The sequence below is a fragment of the Equus asinus genome, chromosome 26 (assembly GCF_041296235.1).
Source record: "Equus asinus isolate D_3611 breed Donkey chromosome 26, EquAss-T2T_v2, whole genome shotgun sequence".
NCBI classification, from domain to species: Eukaryota; Metazoa; Chordata; class Mammalia; order Perissodactyla; family Equidae; genus Equus; species Equus asinus.
The window spans coordinates 20,523,758-20,547,276 of NC_091815.1; the positions used below are offsets into that span (position 1 = coordinate 20,523,758).

The 23,519-nt window shown below is 59.3% G+C and overlaps 3 protein-coding genes across 7 annotated transcripts; 2 read left to right on the forward strand and 1 right to left on the reverse strand.

Annotated features, from left to right (window-relative positions):
• Positions 1-11: 11 nt before the first annotated feature.
• On the forward strand, positions 12-6,109 carry FXYD3 (FXYD domain containing ion transport regulator 3). 3 transcript variants are annotated; one of them, XM_044759526.2, is made up of 8 exons: positions 12-380; positions 2,788-3,092; positions 4,202-4,234; positions 4,343-4,366; positions 5,215-5,289; positions 5,387-5,423; positions 5,736-5,773; positions 5,892-6,109. In XM_044759526.2, the coding sequence occupies exons 2-8, from the start codon at positions 3,050-3,052 to the stop codon at positions 5,903-5,905; spliced, it is 264 nt and encodes an 87-aa protein (XP_044615461.1). In that variant the 5' UTR covers positions 12-380; positions 2,788-3,049; the 3' UTR covers positions 5,906-6,109. The 3 variants fall into 3 exon arrangements, with proteins under 3 accessions (XP_044615461.1, XP_044615463.1, XP_044615462.1); XM_044759528.2 differs by having other exon boundaries at positions 3,008-3,092; XM_044759527.2 differs by having other exon boundaries at positions 3,035-3,092.
• An 814-nt stretch (positions 6,110-6,923) lies between these two features.
• LGI4 (leucine rich repeat LGI family member 4) lies at positions 6,924-15,687 on the reverse strand. Its single transcript, XM_014838208.3, has 9 exons — positions 14,820-15,687; positions 14,328-14,399; positions 14,014-14,085; positions 12,483-12,554; positions 12,283-12,354; positions 11,888-12,057; positions 9,335-9,499; positions 8,735-9,240; positions 6,924-7,856 (listed from the first exon to the last, which is right to left on the reverse strand). The coding sequence occupies exons 1-9, from the start codon at positions 14,987-14,989 to the stop codon at positions 7,542-7,544; spliced, it is 1,614 nt and encodes a 537-aa protein (XP_014693694.3). The 5' UTR covers positions 14,990-15,687; the 3' UTR covers positions 6,924-7,541.
• A 3,269-nt stretch (positions 15,688-18,956) lies between these two features.
• FXYD1 (FXYD domain containing ion transport regulator 1) lies at positions 18,957-23,423 on the forward strand. 3 transcript variants are annotated; one of them, XM_044759514.2, is made up of 8 exons: positions 18,957-19,247; positions 20,402-20,466; positions 20,928-20,960; positions 21,531-21,605; positions 21,964-22,000; positions 22,887-22,936; positions 23,122-23,173; positions 23,289-23,423. In XM_044759514.2, exons 2-7 carry the CDS (start codon positions 20,406-20,408, stop codon positions 23,142-23,144), a joined length of 279 nt encoding a protein of 92 aa, XP_044615449.1. In that variant the 5' UTR covers positions 18,957-19,247; positions 20,402-20,405; the 3' UTR covers positions 23,145-23,173; positions 23,289-23,423. The 3 variants fall into 3 exon arrangements, with proteins under 3 accessions (XP_044615449.1, XP_070354303.1, XP_044615448.2); XM_070498202.1 differs by having other exon boundaries at positions 19,122-19,247; positions 20,348-20,466; XM_044759513.2 differs by lacking the exon at positions 18,957-19,247 and adding an exon at positions 19,751-20,030.
• The last annotated feature ends 96 nt before the right edge of the window (positions 23,424-23,519 follow it).

Below are 23,519 nucleotides of genomic sequence, written 5' to 3' on the forward strand. Positions count from 1 at the left end.
CTCCTTCAGGTCCTTTTCTGAGGGGCAGGAGATTGGAGAAAGCCTGGCCCCCAATGTGAGGAGCAGAGTTCCCACCCATCCTATTCTCCCTCTGCCTCACCTGAGGCTTTGGGACCCTGGAGACGCCCCTGAGAAGTTCCCCGGCACTAGTGGCTGGAGGGGTGGGGGAACTGTCTCTTTAAGAGCAGGAATGGGGTGAGAGAACCCCTGAGCTTTAGGGAGCCCGCTCACTTGTCTGGGCGTCTGGGCGTCTGGGCTCGTCTCGCCTACCTGCCCAGGTTTGCTTAGGGCGGGGCAGCTGCGGATAAAGGTGGGACCGGGCTGCGCAGGCACCCCCCTCCCGGAACCTGGAGCCTCACGCAGCCTGGGAAGCCACACAGGTGAGCAGCTGGGGCCCTCCCGCCAGCCCCGCCTTGGCTCTGCCCCCAGACGGCCCCTGCCCCTCCCTCCACACCTCTGTTAAAGACCCTAGAAACTTCCCCCTCAGGGTCCTTTTGGGGGGGGGGCAGATTAGAGACAGTCCCCTCCCCTAATGGGATCTTCCCCCATCATTCTACTCTTTGGGGGCTGGGGGAGCCAGCTGGGGTGAGGGTGAGGCCCACAAGTGGGATTGGGGTGCCGGGGAGACTGGCGGGTTCGGGTAGACAGGGGTTGTCTGAGTGGAGCAGAAGTGTCTGGATCGGGGGCATGTGGTGGACAGGGGTGAGGGGGGTGACTGGTGGATGGGGAATCCAGGTGGACCAGGGCTGGATTAGGGGTGTCAGAGTGGATGGGTGGGTGACTGGGTGGACTCGGGGTGTCTAGGGATTGGGAGGTGTGGGCCCTAGAGACGTCTAGGAAAAGGGGGTAGCGGCTTCCTGGGGAAGCTGTCAAATGGGGAGTCGGTAGGAGATTTCAGGGGCACGGGGGAGTCATTCTTCATACACCCGAAGGGCCTGGCCACCATCTTGGAGGAACAGAGCGGATAGCAGAGGGTGGATGTCGGAAACAGTCCTCACACAGGTGTTAGGACCTTGGGGCCAGCGGGGAGCGGAGAGGGGTGGGCAGAGCCCCCACCCACTGGCCGCCTTCCCTCCAGGCCTTCACACGGCTGCAGTCGCTGGGGAGCCCCGGGGCCTCTTCCGGCAGCAGCCTGAGCAGGGCAGGCGAGGGCCAGGACACCAGCTCCGGCAGCCGGGCACCGCGGGAGAGCCGGCAGGGGCTGGGGGCACTGAGACCACCCGCCAGTCTCCCTGTGCTGGGGTGGCTGGGAGACACCCTGGGGACCAGGCAATGGAACCCTCACTGTGGGCCGGGGGGCTTGGAGGATCCCGGAAGGAGGCCTAAGAGCCGAGACTGAGTCCCGGGTGACGGCACACAGCGTTAAGCGGAGTTCGCAGGGGTCAGAGGGCTGCGACTTCAACGTGGGGTAATCGTAGCAGCAGCTTCATCAGGCCGTGAGGATTGTGGAGTGATCCAGCACGAAATGCTGAGAACAGCCCGGCGTGGGGGCGGCTCTCAGGGAGAACTAGCTCTTATTACGAGGGTTCCCGCCATCCCGGTCGATAAGGCCTCATGCAGTAGCTTTAGACACAGGCGGTCCTTCGACACACCCACGCCTGGAGCCAGCAGGCCCTCTGCCCACACACCCACTTGAGCTCTCCTCCCGAGTTTTTGGGGTCCTAAACACCTTAGTAATGCTCCCTAAAGCTCCAGGCCCTCTTCCTGCAAGAAAGGGATGCTCAAACCAGGATTCTGAGCCTGGCATATGGGACTAACAGGGAAGCTGCGAGGATGGCCAGGACCTGGGGTGCGGGGCATGGCAGGGTGGAGAAGGCTGTGAGAACGTGCAGGAAGCAGAGAGAGACGTGAGATGGGCTTATGTGGAGGGTACGGACAGAGAGACAGGGGCCTTCTCTCCAGCTGGGGACAGGAGTCCCCTCGGGGACACAGCAGGAAACGTCTCATGGGCTTCTCCCCGGGCTTGGGGGAGGGGTGTGTTCTGCCACCAGTGAGATGGGAGTTGCAGGAGTGAACACACTGCAAGGTCACCTGGCGGTGCCCAGCACAGCGTGGCTCAGAGGACGTGTTAGCTCTTGCCATCAAGATTATGACAACATACGCTTGTGGCTGTGGGGCGTGGGCAGGGAGAGGCCAGGGGGACGCGCAGAGACCAGGGGCTGATCGCAGGCATGCAGGACCACAGGACGCGGGAGGATGGACTGATTCTAGACCAGGAAGGGACCAAGTGTGGTCTTCAGGCAGGCCCACGATGTGGGGGGCGGGCAACGGGAAGCATTCACTGCCAGGAGGCACTTGGCAGGGATGGGGCAGAGGCGGGGGTGGGGGTGGCACAGAAACAGGGCGGAGGGGACAGGTTGGGACAGGAGATGGGGCTGGGGCTTCAGCCAGGCCGATTGGTCTCCCCGGTCTGCCCCCTGCCCCCAGCCTCCAGTTCCCTCCTCCCCACACCCAGCCCTGAGCAGCCTGAGGAGGCAGCTGGGTCCCTGTGGGGCCCAGCCCGCGGTCTGCAAAGTCTGGGCAAGGCGGGCAGGCTCCGAGCTGTCTACGGGAGACACTCCCAGCACCCCAGGCCTCCTGCCACCTGGCTCCCAACACCCCGTTTCCCAAAACACCCAAGGCCTGGAGAGGCCTGCAGAGGAACAGCTGCTACAGGGCCAGGCCTGGTATAAATGCCCCTGCCTGGCAAGGCGACCCTGGGCACCACCTCCACCTCTCACAGCCTCAGTTTCCCCATCTGTAAGATGGGGGTAACAGCAGGCAGTGCCTCCCTCATTTGGTTGCCAGGGCGATCCACTGGAAGCCTCGCTTCGGGTCCAGTGGTTGTTACTGCTGCGCCCTCATCAGGCCGCGCTCCCACCCGGCCCCGCCCGCTGTTCGCTGTTCGGCTCTTCTCCTCTCCCAGCCTTTCTGCCCTGGGGCGAGCGGCGTGCAGGGGTGGGGAGCAGAGTAGGAGGGGATTGGGAACCAGAGGCACTGGCCTGGCATCCTGTTGGCCCTGCTAAAGCTGGACCCTCCCCCCGGACCCCTCCAGTGCTGGCACGTCGACATGCAAGACCTGGTGGCCCTGAGCCTGCTCGTCCTCCTGGCAGGTGAGTGCAGCCCGCCGAGCCCCCTTGCCCTGAGCCCCACAAGCCTCGCGTGTGTCTCTCATGCGTGTCTCTTGGGCTTTCTGCCTCCCTGTGGGGTGGTGACTATCAGGACGGCATCTCCTTGAGGGTAACAAGTGTCGCACTGGTGAGTCCAAGGGACACACAGAGACAGGACCTCTTACAGCCGCAGCTCCCAGAGCCAGAAGGTCAGCGTTCCATGTCTCCTTGAGGACCTCAAGGAGAAGGCCCAGCCCTGTGCTGCCATGCCTCCGACACCCCCCCTACCGCTTTATTGCCAGGGGTAACTGGGCGCTCAGTGGTTAGGCAGCAGGTTCCTGAAACCCTTTGTGCCTCAGTTTCCTCGTCTGTACAAGTGGAGCCAATAACAGCACCTACTTACAGAGTCATTGCGAGGATTAAACGAGTTAGTATTCGAAAGGCACTTAGAACAGAGTAAGCACTGTGTTTGTGCTTTAAATATAACTAAAAATTATTAATCTCCCTTTAACAAAGAAGCTTAGGCCCAGAGCAGAGGCGGCCCACGGCTTCTCGCCAGAACATAGTGCTCGTCCTTTGCTTCTACTGTATTCGTTTTTATCCCTCCTTGGACGAGGCTGTGTTCCATTCAGAGTCCTGATGTAAAGCGGCATGTTTAAATAAAGGGCATTCAGTTTTATAGTTAGTAAGTTGCTTTAAAGGGGACTAGGGAGCGAGCATGAGGACAAGTGCAGTGTGGAGGTGGCGGCATCAGGAGACAGCAGAGAGAATGGCTGGGACCAACATCACCGGTGGGCTTGACCGGAAGCGTGGGCCAGCCAGGTGTCTGGAAACACGGGCCAAGGGTGGGGAAAGCCACCCAGATTAAAACCTATTTCAGGAGGCAAAGTACTGGCATGGTTGGCAGGATCGGGGCTGAGTGGGGGAGTCCACATCTCCTATGTGGGCTGTGCAGAGGCAGCAAGTCTGGGGCTGGGGCCTGTGCCCTCGGGAGGTGGGGAACTGTGAGTCAGGGGACCCCATCTGGAGGCCCCTGAGGCTCCCGGCTCTGCATACCAGCTTTGCTGAGGCCAGAACCACCTTTTCCTCTCTTCCCCTCTTCTCCCCACCAGGCCTGCCTGCCCTGGAAGCCAACGACCCCGAAGGTGAGTCAGATGGGCCTGCTCCAGCAGCCACACCCCTAATTCTCCCCCCAGGGGCCCGGCATCCTGGCTGTTGGCCTGGATTCACGTTCTTTCTTTCTTTCCTTGCAGATAAAAACAGTCCTTTCTACTATGGTGAGAACCGGCACCCCTCCCCTCATCTCCCCCCACCCCTCTATTTTGTGCCAAGGGTCCCACAGGGTTGGGTGAGGATCTGACGTGGGTGAAACGGAGGAGGCCCGGGCTAGGATTGAACAGAAACACAGCAGATTAGGGAATAAGACATGCCACCTGGTCCTTGGGAAGATTCTCTTCCAGCAAGAAAGTTAGACACACACAGGAAGCCAGGACAGTTGACAAGAAGCCGTTGTGATGGTTCAAATCAACGGGTGGGAGAAGGGCTGGCTTGAGAAAACTGCCCGGAGGAGGTGAGCCGTTTGGCCGAGGCCTCCCGAGGCCTGCAGGTTCCCCACGATCTGCCCCAAGATCCGCCCCACGATCTGCCCTGCCAGCCCTCTGCCCCCACTCCCCCAACACCTGCGCCCCGGCCTCCCTGCTGTTGCTCAGACACAGCAGACGAGCTCCCAGCCTCCGGACCTTTGTACCTTCTGCGCCCCCTGCCTGGAACACTTGCTGCCATATAGTCCCACGGCTCCCTCCCTCGCCTCCTCAGGTCTCTGCTCAGATGTCGCCCCTCAGAGAGACCTTCCCTGACCCCTCGCCCACAAAGAGCTGCCCTTTGGCCTTCTGTCCCCTGGCTCTGCCTGTTTCTCTTCAGACTGCTCCTCCCCACCTGACCTCACATTAAGTTTCCTGTCGCTGGCTTGTGTGTGCAGTAGACGTGAGCACAGGAGGGCTGGGGTGTGTTTGTTCCCTCCACTGCCACATCCCCAGTGCCCTCCACGCCCTGGGTGTCAAGTGGATGGGGGCTTGGATGGGAGGGCACCGGCTGGCATTGAGGGCCCCCTCTGGGTTTCTCCTAGACTGGCACAGCCTCCGGGTCAGCGGGCTCATCTGTGCGGGGATTCTGTGCGCCGTGGGCATCCTGGTCCTCATGAGTGAGTGGAGGAGCGGGCGGGGGGGGGGGGGGGGGGGGGGGGGCGGGCAAGGCAGGGCTGTGGGCCCCTCCCCTGACCATTCCCCTCCCCCCAACAGGTGGGAAATGCAAATGCAAGTTCCGCCAGAAGCCCAGGTAAGAGGAGCTCCCGACCTCACGCTGGCTAGATACCTTTCAGGGTGAAAGAGCTGGATCTTTCTGGCAGAAAGAGGTCAGGCCTCCAGGCTCTGCCCTGGAGAGTTCCTGCCACTAAGATTGCCCAGGTTTATTCTTCAGAGCTGATAATTGTCAGAGGGCCCAAACCCTGAAAAGCTTTGGTCCCTGGGATGATACAACCTTACAATGGAAACAGAGCCAGGAAGCTACGTCAGGGCAACTGAGAATACTCTGGGTTTGAGGGAGAGAACAAACGGGTGGACACAGACCCCATCACTCTTGTTTCCCCAGCCACAGACCAGGGGATGCCCCACCTCTCATCACTCCAGGTAAGGCAGAGACAGAAGGGGGCTGAGGGGACACGGGATGTGAGGGGGGTGTGTGCGCATCGCCCTGGGGAGAAAGTACTCAATCCACTCTCACAGGCTGACGCATCACCTCTTCCAGGCTCTGCCCAGTAACTCCTGAGGATGGACCAGCCATAAGAGCTCGGAGGGCCTCTCTCTTTTCCCAAGTCCATGCTCGGCACAGGAGCCTGAACTCCTGGACGGAATTCTCCCTCCTCTCCTCAGATGGCTTTGCCAGGGCCTCATCCCACCTCTCACCGGAGGGGTCTCTTTGTTCAGTTTTTAATCTAAAATGATCTTGCCTCCTGCCCAATCATCCTCAAGACTCGCTCTGTGAGCTCTGGGGTGGGATATGGGGGGCCAGGAGAAGGTGGATATGTGCTGAGTGCTGGCACAGAAGCTGGCACCTGAATCTCTTTGCCGGGAAAAACCCAAAGGCCTGTTCCTCTGTGACTTGGTGGATGGCATGGGGTCTGCCCTCTGCCTGCACCGCCACGGGAGCCACAAGTGCAATTTAAAACTTTCTAGCAGCCAAATGGAGGCGACTTTTGAGAGTGAAGGGGGCTCTAACTAGACGCAAGGCTGGGACACTCAGGTGGACACGGGTACCATCCCAGGAAAACCAGGATAAAGGATCAACCTACCAGACATGGGTACCCAGATGGCAATAATAATAGTAAGACCCTGTGACCCTCCCACTTCCCCGGGACCCCACTTTATCATCGAAGACCCTTCCTAATACCCAAATGTCCCTGTGAGGACTTCAAATAATTTCCCATGATACTCCCTAATAACACTGAAGGCCACATAGTGTGAAAACCTCCAATGCGCCTCAGACTCCCTTGAGCCCCCTCAAACCCAGTAAGACCGTCAAAGTGTCCCCATGAGCGACCCCATAAGAGGCCTAAAACTCTTCAAAATACCCCAAAATATCTCCCACCATGTCCGGAGACATGACTCCAAGGAGACCCACAGTACACCTGTGACCTGTCCCTAATAATGCCCTTATATCCCCTGAACATCCCCTGGGGCCCCCAGAACGCCAGCCCGCGCTCCTTAGAGACAGCGCAGCAGCGCCACCCTCCCCAGGCCCGCCCCTCCCCCTTTCCAGTGATCTCACGGCAACGGGGGGGCGGGTGCACAGCGCGTTTATTGAGCTCACACACTTTCCGTCCTCCCCCCTGTCACCCACCGGGAAGGGAACCCGGGGTTCCCGGCACCAAATCTCCCTTTGCCGCCTATTCCCCGCGCACGCGCAGTGGGACGGCACGTCGGGCTTCCGCCTGGGCAGCAGACATGCGTACAAGCAGCAGAGGAAGTGAGCCAGACAGGCAGGGAAACCTGCCCAGCGACCGGTGACGTCATGGAGGCGGGCACTGAAAGCGATTGGCCGGATTGAGTTTAGCGGGGAGAGGAAAGCTCTCCCCTCCTCTGTACTTTCACCGGTACCGGGAGCGGTGGGAGTGGTTTGAGGGGGCGCTTCCAGACCACCTGGAGCTTTACACATTACCCGCGTCGTGACTTCCGTATTCCGCTCCGTGCAGTGCGCCCGCCTGAGCCCCAAGTCACCCCTGGTGGGGCATCTGCCCCCATGGAGGGGCAGCTCTTGCCTTGAGCTCGGTCTGTGGTCAGCATCTCACAGGACCAGGCGTCACCTCAAATGGGTCCAAGAGGCCAGTCAAGGAGGGTCCAGAGACCTAAGACTCCGCATGCCAGCCCCCATCAACCATGTTCAGGGTCCCATCCGGTCTCAGGCGCTGAGGTCTAACTCGTGATGCTGGTAGATCTGTGTGGGGCCCTTGAAGCAAGCAGCGAAGAGGAAGCGTCTGCCCGCCAGGGCGACGTGGGCGAAGGCCCGGGGAGCCACCAAGGCTGGGGGCCCCAGCTCCTGCAGCGGCTCCAAGAGCCCCTTGTCAGGCTCCAGGCGGAAGACCTGGCTGAAGGCAAAGTCGCTGCCCAGGATGGCCAGCTGGTCCCTGGCAATGAGCAGTGGCTGAAAGACGTGGGCACCCCGTGAGGGAAGCTGCTGCAGCAGGCGGAACATGGAGCCATCCCAGCGCATGACCTGCAAAGTGCGGCTGCTGGTCAGGGCCTGGGGTCCAGGAGGGTCAGGCCTGCCGGAAGTCCTCTAGGCTCCAGAGGACTTGGGACAGCTTGGAAACAGAGGCCTGTGGGCCCCCCCACTCCCGCAGCTTTCTCATCATGTCACCACCCAGCTGCTTGGCCACAAGCTTGGGGTCAATCTTGGCCCCTCTCTCTCCCTCACACCCCATGTAGCATCAGTCAGCAACGGAACGTGGCAGTTTCACCTACAATGTCTAGATCCCTCCCATCCGCCCTGGCCACACTCCGGCCCGGCCACAGTCACCTCCCTCTGGGACCCCCACAGCAGCCACCCCCCGGTCTCCCCCCTCTGCCCCTGCGCCCACACACAGACGGCCTGTGCACATCTGAGTCAGGCTAGGCCTTCTAGGCTCAGAGTCCTGCCTCGGCTATACCTCGCTCCCAAAAGACAGTGTCTGCGGGGGTGAGCTGTCAGCCTTGCGGGTTCAGAGTGTGGTGTTTGTGGGTGAATGTAAGTCCTGGAATGTGTCAGTTACAGAGCCAGGGTTTAGGGGTACAATCTGAGTCTGGGGCCAGTGTCAGTGTGGGGGATGAGGAGTGGTTTAGGGTTATCCAGCCTTGAGGGGTTACAGTATTGGAGTCAGTGCTGGGGTGGGGTCAGAGTTCAAAGATCAGCACATTAGGTGGGGTAAGAGTTGGAAAGTCAGCCTGTGAGGTCGGGTCAGAATTTAGAGGCCAGTGTGCAAGGTGGGGTCAGTGCTGAAAGACCAGCCCACACCGGGTGGGCAGCGCGGAAAAGCCAGCCCTGAGTGGGAGCTGGTGGTGGGTGGGCCGGCCTGTGGCCTCTGCTGCCTGCCCCACCTGAGGGCCCAGCCTCACCATGGAGTCCCCGATGTAGCGTGTCAGGCACAGGAACACATCCCCGCCAGCCTGGAAGTGGTGTGTGGCGTAGACGTCCTCGGCCTCGGGGATGTCGGTGCGCCTCTCGAAGCGGCCCCCGGACCAGTGGAAGAGCACTGGCCGCTGTGAGGCTGAGGCCAGCAGCAGGTGGGGCCGGCCATCCAGCTCCAGGGCCTCGGCGTCCGTGTCCCGGTGCCAGGCGTGCAGGCTCTGGCGCGGGTAGAAGCCGGGCCCATCCCGGCACAGCAGCGTGGTGCTGCCCGCCTTTGAGGCATCGGCCACCACGAAGCAGGGCTGCTGGTCCAGCCACAGGGTCTCAGCGTCATTGGGCCGCAGCAGCTGCCGCGGGGCCAGGGCCTGCACGGGGGCCAGGCGGAGGCCAGGGCTGGGCCGGGCCCATAGCTGCGAGCCCCCCCACAGGCGGGCAGCCAGCACAATGAGACGTGCGCCCAGCACCAGCGGCTTGCAGGCCACCACCGAGGGCGCTGCAGGAGCAGGAGGGTGGGTCAGGCCGGCGGGCGGGTCACCCCCCAGCCCCGGCGGGCCATGGGGAAGGCAGGAGGCTGGACGGGCACTCACCGGACAGCTCTTCCTCGGGCCGGAAGCGCTGCAGGCTGTAGTCCCAGGAGAGGATCAGGCAGCGGCCGGCAAAGGGCTGTGCCAGGACGATGTGGGGCTCCCCCTGGTAGGAGAAGGGCTCCACGCCCAGTGCCGACTCCCCGACCGTCTGGAACCAGGACAGCTCTGGGGGTGCAGGAGAGAGTCAGGCAGGCCCCGGGGACCCCAAGGGTCCTCATGGCCGAGCCTCGGTTTCACATGTCTGAAATGAGGACTGTCACAGTGTCCACCTCATAGGGACATAGGAATCTTTTTATCTATAGATGTATTAACGCACAACACCATGGTAAGACTTTATTTTCTAAGCTGCATGGCATCATCAAATAATTGCTTAGAAACAGCATATTTATTAATTCATTTAACTTCACAAGATTCCTGTGAAGGGCCTTCCATAGTAATAATATCCACTTTACAGGTGGGCAAACTATGGCTAAGTGGCACAGGCAGCCAGGTGCCCAGCACAATCCATCCTTCCCAACTTGTGGGAAATAGGATTGCAGTGGGCACAAAGCTGTCCAGCTGGGGGCCACATTGTCCCAGCACCACCACCCCCCCCTCACCCCCGGAGTTAGGAGTGGCCACGTCCAGACCAAGTTCCCAGTGGAACAAGAGCAGAGTGATGGGTGTAAGGCTGGCCCCATGGGCGTGAGGATGGCTCGTCCTGGCCTCGGTCTCTTCCCCTGCTCCCCATGAGCTGCAGATGGACGTGCTACAACTCGGCTTCAACCACAAGGACCAGGACAACGCCCAGGGGCTGCTCCGCTGGCCTGGGCTGCACATCAACCCCTCTGTTTTCTTTAATTCATGAGATTTTGAGCCTCTTTGTTATAGCAACTTGGCTTTCATGGTAGCGATGCGGGCGGTTGCCCAGCGCGGCGGTGGTGGAGCCAGGCGGTTGACTCCAGGTTATAACACTTCACTCTACGTGCCGGGCCCTGTTTCCAGGTGCCAGGGCTGAGGCAATGAACCAAGCCACCAAGGATGCCCACCCAAAGGAGGATCTTTTAATAACGTCCATCAAATTATCACCCTCTGCTCAAAACCCTCCATGGCTTCCCACAGCCCTCGGGGTAAAGTCACTCTCCTCTTTGTGGCTCTCAAAGCCCTGCACAGGAGGCCCTGGGCCTTCGGCCTCATCTGTGTCCTTCCCTTCCCTCACTCCCCCAAGCCAGACCTGCCTGCTTTTGATCTCTAAACAGGACAAGCTCTATGCTGCCTCAGGGCCTTTACACTTGCAGTCCCCTTTCTCTAGCATCCCCTTCCCTCTGTACTTCACTTGCTAAATCCAGAGGCACCCCTTCAGGGAGCCCTCTCTGATGCCCCATATAAGGCAGGTCAATCTCCCCGATCACTCCCTGTGACTTATTGAATGTATGTCTCTCCACTCCCCCAGGACTGTGAGGCCAGGGCCCAGGGCTGGTCACCACAGTGTGCCTGTCACCTCTCACAGGGCTGGGCACAGAGTGGACCTCAGCGAATGTTTGTTGAATAAATGAATAAAGAGTAAGCCCCAAGTTAAGGTCTCTTCTTCTCTGAGTCCCACAGACCAAAAATATGTCTTACGTCTCTTATCGTTAATATTATTAGTTATCATTATTATTTTTTTTTTGAGGAAGATTAGCCCTGAGCTAACAACTGCTGCTAATCCTCTTCTTTTTGCTGAGGAAGACTGGCCCTGAGCTAACATCTATGCCCATCTTCCTCTACTTTATATGTGGGATGCCTACCACAGCATGGCTTGCCAAACGGTGCCATGTCTGTACCCGGGATCCGAGCCAGCGAACCCTGGGCCGCTGAAGCAGAACATGCGAACCCAACAGCTGTGCCACCAGGCCAGCCCCATTATTATTAATATTTATATCAATAACATTATTAGTATAGATATTATTATAATGTATATTATTATTTATATTATCATTTAATGATAAAACATTATTAATAATATAGATTAGTATTATAATTTAATAATTATGATAATGATAATTCCCCCATCCCGACCACTCTGCGCTTCCCCCATCCCAGTCCTGGCCACGCTCGGGCATCATTCTCTGCCTTCCTCTGAACAGGGGGTTCTGAGAGGGCAAGACCCAGGCTGTCTTTATCACTGCCGTGCCCTCTGCTTTGCCCAGTAACCATAAAGTCACCAAAATATATTTATGGCAAAGCAAAATGATCATAGGAAGTATTTAGAAATAGTCAATTTTATATTAATAACAACAACAACGAGAGGGAACATTTAAAAGGGACTCCCGTCCCAGGTGCTGTGCCGACGCAGGCGTGGAGAACATCACTGAATTCTCACAGCAATCCCATGGCACGATTTGTTACCCCCATTCTACAGATGAGGAAGCTGAGGCTCAGGGAGCCGACAGTGCTTGCTCAGGGTCTCACTGCCAGGAAATGTCAGAGCAGGGAGTGAGCCGAGCCCCTCAGCCCTGGCGGCCGTTCCCCCGACCTCCCACCTTCTCCTGGGAGCCCCTGCTGTCCCTCCCACCCTGCCGGGAAAGCCCCCACCTATGGCTCTGCACTTGAACGTCTTGGGGTCGAGGTGATGGAGCTGCATGTGGGCCAGGGCGGAGGGGCCGGCGCAGGCCCCAGTCCCCACGCTGGCGTTCACGGTGGGCATCCACTGTAGCAGCCAGAGGACGCGGCAGTCACACTGGAACGGGTTCCCGCGGAGGTCCCTGGGGCAAGAGGCCGGGGAGGGGCTGCGACCCGGCTTCCACCCCCTGGAGGCCACCTCCCCCACCCTTCCCCAGACAAGAGCTCAGGATGGGGCCCCATAGATGGTGTGAAAAATACGCAAGAACCAGCAATACTCATTTGTGCGGACCAAAACTGGGCACCAATATCTCCTCCCCTCTCAGACACTCCCAAACCCCCACCCGCCCAACCCCCTTGAGCCTCACACGTGAGTCAGGGTCTCCAGGCCTCGGAACAAGAATCTGGGGAGGGTCTCAAGGTGGTTATTGGCCAGGCTCCTGGTGGAGGGATAGAAGGAGGAGGAACCATCAGCAGCCACCAGGATGCCCTGTGTCCCTGGGTGACGGGGCGTGGGGTGATGTCAGGGGTTGGAGCAGTGGAGGGGCAGGGCCTGGGAGGCACGCACAGGTGTGTGAGTGAGCGAAGTCCTCTGAGAGCATTCTTAGAGATGGCGCCAATCTCATTGTCCTCAATGAAGCTGTGGAGGGAAGGTGGGGTGAGGGGAAGGCCCTCAGTGCCCTGCCGTGGCTCCACAGTGGTTGGGGGAACTCACCCCATAGAAGCCACAGGCCACTGGAATAGGCTGAATTCTTCCCCCCTCAGTGCTTTGCATAAACCCAGAGGAAGCCTCCCCCGAAAACTTTCCTCACCAAGGTCCCAGCGTACAATCCCGGGAGCCAAGAACTTGACCCTATGGTCACTGCCAACCTTATAATGAACACTATCACCCCATCACCATTACTGCCACCATGACCACTAACACCAGCACTGCCACCAATACCTCCACCACCATCCGTTATGACCAACCCTCAGGCCTCTACCACTGTCGTCAACCTTAGTACCAATAATTGCCATTATCACCATCACCATGCCATGCCACCACTGTCATCAACACTGCCACCATCTTTACAAACACCAACATCACAACCCACTCCCATCATCAATACCAACACCAACACCAACACTGTCGTTACCAAACCCCACACCAGCAACACTGATAAACATCACCAACAACACAGCCTCCATGATCAACACCAAAATGACTGCCACCATCATCACCAACACTACCACCGTTATCAAAAGCATCAGCATCAGCATCAGCATTGCCAACACCAACAACATCACCATGATGCCCAGCACTCACAACTTCACCCACCACCGGTACCACAACTGCCATGATTTTCATACATACCAACACCTCCACCATCACTGCCAAATCCAGTACCAACAACATTGCCATTACACCAACACTAACATTCTACCCGCAGCCAACACCAACAGCAACACCAATGCCATCATTACCAATGCCCACACATTGATAGTCATCACTAACACTAACCCTTCAAATTTCATTACCAGTATCAACAACAGCACCATTACCATTGAGTCCGCCATTTTCCTCAGCATCATCCCCACTTCATCATCCTCAATAACACCACCACTTCTCCATGAGCAGCAGCAACAGGATCACCACCACCAACATTATCATCACCAGCAACATCAGCACCAATGCCAGCACTGTCATCGTCATCACCACCACCACCATCAGTACCACCATCACCATCATCACTACCATCACCCCCAACTCAGAATTGTTTCCTGGTAATTTGAAACATTCCCTTGTCTCCGGCCTCTCTGCCCTCTCCCTGGCCTCCCATAAGTCAGGTAGGGCCAGAAACAGTCTTGGGTCAGCCAGGCCCTTTGTGGGTCTTGATGCACAGAGAGGTGAAGTGAGCAGGCCGAGGTTACACAGCTAAGAAGGAGCACGGACCCCACTCATGAGGCCAGGCCTCTTGCACCTCCAGGAGAGACCCTTGTCCAGACACTTCCTCCCCAGGGCAACAAGCCCCAACCTGCCTCTGCTCTGGGAGCGACAGAGGGGCCACCGCTTCCGCTCCCGGGCCCCCATTCCTGCCCCATCCCCTGGCCTCACTCACAGGTACTGCAGGTGGGACAGGCCCGCAAACGCATCGTCCTCGATCACGGAGAAGGAGTTTGATGTGAAGAGGCTGGCGAGGAGGCAAGAAAGGAATTTTTCCAGAGTTGCTGCCCCGTCTCTGACATTTTAACCTTGGCCCCCACCCTCAACCCACATGGGCATGGTCACACACACATGTGCATGCCATGTAGGTATGTGCGTGGACACAGATGCTTCACAGACACATGCACACACACGTGCGCACACCCCCCAGGCACGTGCATGAACACCCCCTCCCTCGAGCTAGTCGTCGCTCAGCCGGACACCACTCACAGCAGGTGCAGGGTCGGCACCCTCAGGAAGCTGCCGGCCTTCAGCTGGGCCACTCCAGTCCTGACGAGTGAGCTGGGGACATGGGCAGTGGTGGGTCAGGAGGAAACCACTGTAAGGCTTCAGTCCCACCCCAGAGCCGTCTCCCCTCTGGGAGACTCTGCATGCCACCCTGACCCTGGTGTTTCTTCCCCACAACCCGGGAGACGGGCATTTGCCCCCTCGTTTGGCAAGGAGCCCAGCAGCGCTCATTCCACCCCCTGGCTGGCCCTCCCCCCGGGCCCCTGGTGCCGCCCCTGCCCTTTGGAATTTTCCCTCAGCCGCCTTCCAGATCCCAGAGGCCCCCTTTCAGGCATCCCAACATCCTTTGCTGCCCACCTCCCAAGATCCTGATGGGCGCCTGTTTCCTTGGGGCCCCTGGCATCCTGCCCCCAACCCCTGGGGTCCCGGGACTCCCATCCCCACCCTCAGGCCCCCGGAGGGCCTGACACTCACAGTGACAGCAGGCTCGGGGAGAAGTTCTCGGGCAGGTCCGGGGAGCCCTCACATAGGGCACTGTCTTTGGAGCAGGAGCAGCTCAGAGGACACTTTCCCTTTGGGGGTCTCCAGGCCGCCCCCACCCCCGCCCCTGCCAGCAGCAGCAGCAGAATGCCTGCCCCTCCCATGCCCCTCACCCCTGCGAGGCCCCGCTTCCCTCTGCCCACCCAGCTCCGCCCAGGTCGTGGCCACTACATCTCCCATGCCAGGTGCCCCTCCATCCCGCCGGCTGGCACGCTCCGCCGGCTTCTCTCGCCCCTTTCTCGATCTCTCGGTCCGTGTTTCTTCCTGTATCTCTTTGGGTCTAATTCTCTGTTTATTTCTCTTTCCCTCTCTGTCTCTCTCTTGTATTTCTGCCTCAGTGAGTTCGTCTGCTTCCCACTCTCTGTCTCTCTCTCCTTCTGTCTGTCTTTGTCTCTCTGTCTCTGTCTCTCTGTCTCTCAGTCTCTGTTGGCCTCTCTTTCTGTGTGTGTGTGTGTGTGTGTGTGTGTCTCCCTCTGTCTGGTGTCTTTATTTCTTGGCTCCCTACCCCCCCCTTCCCAGCTCTCTGTAAGTTTCTTTGCCTCCTCCCACGCCCCTTCTCCCAGGAGGTTTGGGAAAGGGACTCGCTGGGCACCGGGTGCGCCGGGCAAAGCAGGGTGAGAAGGAGGAGGGGGTCAGAGGCCAAAGGAAGAGCAGCCCTGGGGAAGGACTGGATGGCCCCATGGGAGGGGAGGGGCCGCCGAGGGCTGGAGCCACTCCCAGCCAGCCCCCTCCCCAGATCCCCCAGTCCACCCCACTCAAGGAGTGTGAGGATGTCACTAGGGTGAGAACCAGATGGCTCTGTGGGCAGGAGGGGGGCGGGAGGAGAAAGCACAGGGGCTGGAGCCGGCCTGGCCACTCCCAGCCTGCCCCCTCCCCTGGTTCCAGGAGGGTGTGATGGGTGCTGTCACCAAGCCCTGGAGGGGCCAGTTCAGGGCCAGCTGCTCCCTCTGGTGGCCACACTCAACAGGGCAGCTGCCTCGTCCCAAAGCTGTAAACTCCCTTGCCGGCCCGGAAGTTAACCCCTTGAGTGCCCACCACCCTTTGGGGCAGGGAGCCACCCCAGCAGGAAAATGATGATGATGCCACCCAGTTGCTTGGCGTTGACTCTGCACCAGGCCCTGTCCTAAAAGTTCATCTGCTAGCTCATCGGGACCTCACCACAGCCCCCTGAGGGTGACACTGTTATATGGCTATTTTACAGGTGGACATACTGAGGACAAAGGTCAAGTAACCTGTGGTCTAGGCTACCCCGCTGGGGCAGAGCCCAGGTGGCCGGCCCCAGGGCTTCTCCGGGTGCGTTTGCGTTCTTTCTCTCGAGATGAGAACTCACAGATACTGGCTGTTTTCGTTTGGACTGAGCTTTGAGCAATTTAGATAGATTCTGTCCATTAAATAAGAAAAATAAATCCATGATCCTTTTACCCAGCCTGAAATGGTAGAATAACTCCACTGGGCACTAACCGTGTGCCAGTCTTTACATGAATTTACTCAGTCCTCACGACAACCCCGTGAGGTGGGTAGTACCACTAATCCCCACTTTACAGATGGAGAAACTGAGGCATGGGGAGGTTAAATGGTGCTGGACAGATCTAAACGCAACCGCTCTCCCCGGCCCCTGAGGGAGGGACACGGCCTCTTTTGCCGCCCCTGCATGCCAGGCAGACTTCAAGGAGAAGAGGCTCACCAGCACCAGCTCGGGCAGGGCGCACACATCTGGGTTCCAGGCCTGGTTCTGTGTGGCCTCAGGCAAGTCATTCGACCTCCCTGATCCTCAGTTTTCCCATCTGTCACATGGGGCGAAGGTGGCACCCCTTCCCAGGCATGTAGAGCCCTCCTGAGATGATGGGGGCCATGCCCCTGCTTGGGGCTCAGAGCAGGGTCGATGCCCCCAGTGGCCGGCAGGCCTGAGGGTGGTCTCTGGACTCCGTGCTTGTCCTGCTCTGAGACAGCTCTGTGGTCTGAGCTCGGCCTTCAGGTGACGGTCACCCTGGCTGTAGAGCAGGGGGACAAATTCTCTACAAGGTCTTTGAAAAGAGAAAGAGCTTAGTGCCAGGGACACAGAGGGGACAGAGGGGGCACAGACAGGCCTAAAGCTGTGCTCACAGGGTGGCCCGCCAGAGGGCTCCCACTGTCGTTTAGGATGAGAAGATGAGAAGGATGACAATGGCAATAATGATGATAGCTAAACTTTGTTCTGGTCACCTGTTGTGCGGCAGGCTTGTTCTCAGTGTTTTCTGTGGATCCTTCCAGGTACTCATCCCAGCCTCCCTCTGAGGGATCCTATTATCATCTCCATTTGACAGAAGGAGAAACAGCTCCAGAGAGGGTAAGCCATCTGCCCAACATCACACAGCACCCTGGAGCAGATGGCCCCCCAAGGGGAGGAAGCTGAGGTCCAGCTAGAGCTGGCCAGGGGCCCTCCCTGCTGGCACGCCTTGGTCCTCCCTCTCCGTCCCCAGGGCTGGACAAACACCGGGATTATCATTAACCAAGGCCTGCTGGTGACCTGGGGTGCAGGGCCCCGAGGGGCAGAGCTCGGGCAGACAGGCAGGAGGAGCTTTTCGAAGCCGCTGGGGTCCTCTGAGTCCATGTGCACACATGTATGAGTGTGTCAGGGCTTTGTCCATGCCTGGGCAGGAGTATGTGCCCCTCCTGACTCTGTGTCCTGCAGAGCACAGCTTCTGAGCCCATGGGGCTCTTCCGGGGCTGGGCGCAGCTTCTGTCCTTAACCACCAGGGGACCTTGGGAGAATTAGCTCCCCTCTACTAGACCTCGGTTTGCTTGTCTCTGAAATGGAGTTAATAATAAGATGATGGCCGCCAGCCAGAGGCCTCTGAGTCTGGCCCAGGGTTATACGTCCGACTGTTGTGATTTCTCCATTCTATAGGATGGGAAACTGAGGCACAGAGAGTCACATGGGCTGCTGAGGGTCACACAACCAGGAGTAGCAGAGCCCAGACCTGATCCCAGGCTTCTCTGACACCAGCGCCTGTGAACCTGGCTGCCCATGAGGACACCAGGTGTGTTGTCCTCGCGGGGGTCCTAGAGGCCGCAGGAGCTCAGGGAAGGGGGGCTTGGCAGTTAAACATGTCAACGCACGTTTGGTGGTGGTGTCTCTGAGCGTGGGCCTGTGTGTCTGTGATTGTGTGCCTGCTTGCCCGCACATGAGGGTGTGGACACAGTGCTTGTGTGTCTGTTTGGGCGGTTGTGTGCGAGAGTGGCTGGTTGTGTGGCTGTGTCCTTGACAGTGTTTCTGCTTCCCTGTGTGTGCATGAAAATGTGTGTGTGTGTCTGTGGACGTGTGTACACAGGTTGTGGGCCTTCACAGCTCTGAGACTGTGCAGGAGAGCTGGCTGTGTGTCTGTGCCTTCGAAGGTTTTTAGTGTGGCATGTGTGTATTGGTGTGTTTCTGTACAGCCATTTGTTAGTATGTCTTCACAAGAGTGAATATCTTTGTGACCACTTGTAAGAGAGGACAGTCGTGTGGCTGTGTCTTTGATTGTGTCTTGCACAAGCATCCATCTGAACGGCTGTGTTTGTGTGTGATGTGTGAACACAAATGTGCTTGTGTCGGAGTTTTGTGACTCGTGTAAGAGATGCTGGCTGTGTATGTGTGTCTTTGGGTTTCTCTATGGGTGTGTTGTTCTGTGCGCGTCTGCCTCTGTGTTTGTATGTGTGTTCATATACGTATTTGCCTGGTTTGGTGCCTGTTTATCTGGGTCTTTGGGGTGGTGTGTGTGTGGTGCGCACCCCTGGGGGACCTCACAGCCAGCACCACACAACATACACACACATTGAAATGCCCCCAAAACAACCCTGTGGGGCTGACCAGGGCTCCAAAGAAGCCTGGGGTCAGGGGTCAGTGGGCTCCTAAGCACTCAGGCTGGGTGACCTTAGGCCCTGGCTGGGCCCAGTTCCCAGGGAGCAGTCAGAAAATCACTGACACTCACCCTCCCGCCCCAGCTCAGAAGATCTCTGAGGTGAGCGGAGGGGCACGTGTGTGTGTGTGTGTGTGTGTGTGTGTGTGTGCGTGTGTGCGTGTGTGTCTGCCATCCAGTCCTCCCTGCCAGCTCTCTTCTTCCCAGCTTTCCCCAAACCGGCTGCCTACTGCTCCTCCGTCTGAGCCGAGAGAGTTAACCTAGCGGGCCAGGGCGGTCTGGGCTGGGGGCCGCCCCCTGGCCCCCCTCCAGCCCGGCTCCAGTTACAGCTGCTGGTTGGGGAGGGCAAGACTGGGGTGGGGCTGGGAGGGGAGACCGCTGGGGGCGGCGCGTCCAGCCCCGGGGCTGGGGGTCCAAAGTGCTCGGCCCCTGGGCACAGCCGGACGTTGGGGGCCTTCTTTCCGCAGGCGACAGCCTGATTGGGGTGAGCGTCCCCCGCCCTCCCCTCCAGGCCTCCCCCTGCGCCTGGCTGGGCCGCCTATTTTGGGAGCAGGAGTGGCCAGCCTGTGGCTTCCCAGGCAGGCCAGACCCAAGAGGAAGGGAGTGTGGTGGGAAGTTGGGGTTCCCCCAAAGGTGGGAGTGTGGGTGCCGCTCCTTCCTTCCCTGCGGCTCCGTGTGCACCCCGGCTGGGTGTGGGTTTTGGACACTCACGTGTGTAGGGCCGGTTGCGTGACTGTGTGGGGGCACCAGAGGCCCAGATGACGAGTAATGTGTGCCTGTGTCTCCACCCTACGTCCTGCTCCAACCAGAAGTTGGGGGAGTGGGCGTTGTCTCCATTCTAACCCCACTGCGTGTGTGTGACTGTGTGTCCGTCCCTGCCCCTGGCATCTGTCTTCTGTCTCTCAGCCGCACCGGCCTGGGCCTCCTGTCACCCGCCCGGTGGTGTCTGCTCGGGAAAGATGTCACCAGAGCCGGGCGGAGGAGCTGTTTTTCCCTTCTCCCATTGCTTCCAGGAGAGCAGCAAGGGTGGCCTTTCCCACGGGGACAGCCTGTGGCACTGTGGCAGCCGGGCCTCACCCCGCAGGGCTGGGCATGACCCCCGAGTGGGGGAAGGAAGGCTGTTGCCATGGTGGCCTGTGCGAGGCAAATTCCTCCAGGGTGAAGTGGGAGATATTTTTACCCCGGGGGCAGGCAGAGAGCCGGCCGGCCGCCGAGGGCAGGAGAGCGGGGATATCGCAGACACAATGAGGCTGTGGTGTGCGCGCAGGTGGGCCCTTGGGCGTGTCCTGGCCGTGTCATCCCTCACGGGGTGTCTGTCTCTCCACCGTGGGGTGTGGCACCTTGCTTTCCCCACTAGGGCAGCTGTGGGGATTCTGGGGCCTGCTGCGGGGAGGCCCCCGTGGACGGTGTATGTCTCACCCCTGTCCTTGCTGTCATGTGACACCCATCATGTGGGTTGTTTTAGTGACACTGTGTCCCCATGAAGCAGAGGGTACCCCTGTTTCTTGGGGTGGCCAAGCTGGATGACAGAGGCTTTTGGAATTAAGTCCTTCTACTGTCTCTGACTTAACCCCTTGGGTTCAGGCCCCAGTGGTGGAGGGACGAGGGTACAAATTTCCTGACCTTTGGTGTTCCCAGGACAATGGCATCTCTTGGACACCTCTTGGTTCTCTGTGTGGGTCTCCTCAGCATGGCCAACGCAGGTGAGTCTGGGGGAGGGAGCCCACCACCCACCTCACCCCCAAGGGTGGCAGGGGTGAGGGAAACCTGGCAAGAGAACCGAGTTGGGGACTTCAACCTAAACTGAGTTAGTTGAGGCACCAGGAAACTGGGGCTCCCACATGCAGTCCAGTCACAGGCTGGTATTTGGGGGAGGGGATCAGGCAAAGGTGGGCGACGGGATGGTGGCCAGCTTCCCATGAAGGATGGAATCTTAGCCTGTAATAAGAAGGGGAGCTGGGGCAGTCAGGTGCCCCTTGTCCCTCTCGGGACAGTGCAGAGGGTCCAGGTAAGAGCCAGAGAGGGTGGGCAGCCTGCTCAGGGTCCAGTCACCCCCAAACTCTCAGCCCAGGAAGGTAAAGCCCCAAGAGGGTCACTTTATGCCCCTCCCTGTCCAGGATCCCAGGATCCCAGGAAGCATCCTGATCTCTCTCTCTCTTTCCAGAAGCTCCACAGGAACATGATCCATTCACCTATGGTGAGGGAGGGGCATCCATCTTTGGGAGTTGGGGAGTGGGGTTTGGGTTTGCCTGTCCTGTCCTCATTCACTCTCTCGCTCTTTCTCCCTCTCTCCATGTCTCTGACCCCCAGTGTTTATATCTCTGTCACTCTCCTTCTCTCTCTTTCCCTTGATCTGGCTCTCTGACTCTGTCTTGATCTCCTCTTGTCTGTCTGCTTCTCTCTGTCTCTTTCTGTGTGTCTGCTTCCTTATTTGATCTCTCCCTGTCTCTCTGATTCTTTCTCTTTCTCCTTTTACCTCTCAGTATCTCATTGCCCATCCTCTGCTGCCTTCTGCCCTTTCTCTCCTCCCTGTTCCCCTCATCCTCTCCATCACCCCCCTTACTCCCTGTTTCCTCTCTGCCCTGCCCAGCTTCTCCCCTCCCTTTCCCTTCCACCCTCTCCTCTCTCTAATCTCCCTTCTCCCTCCTCCCACATCTGCTCCATCCTCTCATTGATTTCCTTCCTCCTTCCCCTCCTCCCCATTCTGCCCCTCTCCGATCCTTCCTCCTCCCCTCCCTGCCCTCACTGTTCTCCTTGTTGCCCGTAGACTACCAATCACTGCGGATCGGAGGCCTCATCATCGCCGGGATCCTCTTCATCCTGGGCATCCTCATCGTCCTGAGTGAGTACCCCCGACCCCACCGCCTCCAGCCCCTCTGCGGGTTTCCGCCCCAGCTCCGCCCTGTTCCCGCCCCGCTTCCAACCTCGCCGGTATCCCCTCGGCCTCGCCTCCGTTCCCGCCCCGCCCCCGTCTCCCTCGGCCCCGCCCCTGTCTCCCTAGGCCCCGCCCCTGTTCCCGTCCTGCCCCATCTCCCTAGACCCCGCCCCTATTCCCGCCCCGCCCTATCTCCATAGGCCCCGCCCGCGGCCCCGCCTCTACCCCGCGGCCCCGCGGCTCGCAAGCTCCAGCTGGAGCGCGAGCGCCGCGCCGCGCCCGCCGGGAGCCGACGCTCAGCCCGGTCTTCCCCTTCCCCCCACAGGCAGAAAGTGCCGGTGCAAATTCAACCAGCAGCAGAGGTAGGAGGCCCTCCGGCCCGCACTCACCTACTCCCGCTCCAGAGGGGCGCTGGGAGTGAGCCAGAGCCCCGTGCGCAAATCTGCATTAAGCGCCTACTACGTGCCTGGCCCCGAGGCGGGCGCTGGGACCCAGCCGCGCCTTCACCGCCGCCGGCCTGGCTGAGCTCCCAGCCTAGCGCGGGCGGGGGCCGTGGGTTCCAACAACCCCACGAATGTAAAATCACAAAGCGTGGTAAGCGCTGCAAAGGAAAGAGCCGGGCGAAATGAGATCACCTCACTTGCTGGCCCAGTTTAGCTCGGAGTCCTATTCCTAGCTCTTTGATTCATCTTTAAATAAAAATTTAAAGCCCAGGCGGAGTATGAATACCTTCTCCAAGTTAAAGCAATTAGAGATGTTTTTATAAATAATAGCTAATACTGGTTGGGTGTGTCCTCCGTGCCAGATACTGTCTGACTGTGTGTTATCTTAGTGACCCCTCCCGCCACGTCTATGAGGTAGGTGCTGCTCTCAGCCTCATTTTACAGATGAGGAAACCGAGGCACGGGAGGTGAAGTCACTAGCACAGGATCACTCGGCTAGAAGACGAGGATTCTGGGTTTCTAACCTAGGCCGTCCCTGGGTAGGGTGCCCCCAAGTCCCTTTGGTCATCCCTCCCCCGCCAGCTCCCAGTCCCTTCCCCCAGGCACTCGGCACTCGGGAGATGCTCCCTGTCACCGCGTGGAGCGCCTCCCGCCACGCCCTGAACCTGCTCCTGGGGGCGCCGGCTCCTCGCCCACCGCTGGGCCTCGGGACACAGGTCTATGAAACGAGGCTGCCCTGGGCATTCGGGGAGCGGCCGCCTCTCTCCTTTTCCATCCCCAATTCCTTCTGCCTCTCCTTTCCCAGGACTGGGGAACCTGATGAAGAGGAGGGAACTCTCCGCAGCTCCATCCGCCGTGAGTTTGGGGAGACGTCGGGTGTTTGGGGGTGAGGGACGTTTCCGAGAACCCCTTTCCTGGCCCTCCTTGGCTGCGTGGAGGGAAGGGCTTGGTCTGAAACCCGAAGGCGGGGAGTTCCCCCGCTGCCCACTCCACAGCAGCAGTGTGACTCCCTGACACCCGAACTCTCTGTGTCCTCCCAGGTCTGTCCACCCGCAGGCGGTAGAAACAGCTGGCGCGATGGACCCCAGCCAGGTCCTGAACTCTGACTGGGCTGCGGGAGCGAGTGAGGGGGAGGAGGGGGCGGTGGGCTGGGGGCTGGGGGGTGGCTGGAGGGCTCTCCTGCCTCTCACCCGTTTCACCCCCATAGGATCCCCTGGCACATGACGCCTCCCACCCAGCCCCGAGCGCCCACCGCCACCAGGACTGTCATCTTCCCGAGCCCTGCCCCCACAGACTCGTCTCTGCCGCCCAGACTTCCAATAAAACGTGCTTTCTCTCCTGACAGCGTTTTGTGGATCTGTCGGTCCTTCTGCGCGAAAGCCCAGGCGCCCCCTTGGCCCCGGCAGGGGGCGCCCCCACCCTTGGGGAAGGGGCGGGG

Coding starts and splice junctions, on each gene's coding strand:
- FXYD3 (XM_044759526.2), top strand. CDS start 3,050: ATGCAAGACCTGGTGGCCCTGAGCCTGCTCGTCCTCCTGGCAG. Junction 3,093..4,201: donor CCTGCTCGTCCTCCTGGCAG/GTGAGTGCAGCC, acceptor TCTCCCCACCAG/GCCTGCCTGCCCTGGAAGCC. Junction 4,367..5,214: donor AAACAGTCCTTTCTACTATG/GTGAGAACCGGC, acceptor GGTTTCTCCTAG/ACTGGCACAGCCTCCGGGTC.
- LGI4 (XM_014838208.3), bottom strand. CDS start 14,989: ATGGGAGGGGCAGGCATTCTGCTGCTGCTGCTGGCAGGGGCGGGGGTG. Junction 14,086..14,327: donor GTGCCGACCCTGCACCTGCT/GTGAGTGGTGTC, acceptor CCTCCTCGCCAG/CCTCTTCACATCAAACTCCT. Junction 9,241..9,334: donor GCCCGAGGAAGAGCTGTCCG/GTGAGTGCCCGT, acceptor CTGCTCCTGCAG/CGCCCTCGGTGGTGGCCTGC.
- FXYD1 (XM_044759513.2), top strand. CDS start 20,008: ATGAGGCTGTGGTGTGCGCGCAG. Junction 20,467..20,927: donor CCTCAGCATGGCCAACGCAG/GTGAGTCTGGGG, acceptor CTCTCTTTCCAG/AAGCTCCACAGGAACATGAT. Junction 22,937..23,121: donor TCTCCGCAGCTCCATCCGCC/GTGAGTTTGGGG, acceptor GTGTCCTCCCAG/GTCTGTCCACCCGCAGGCGG.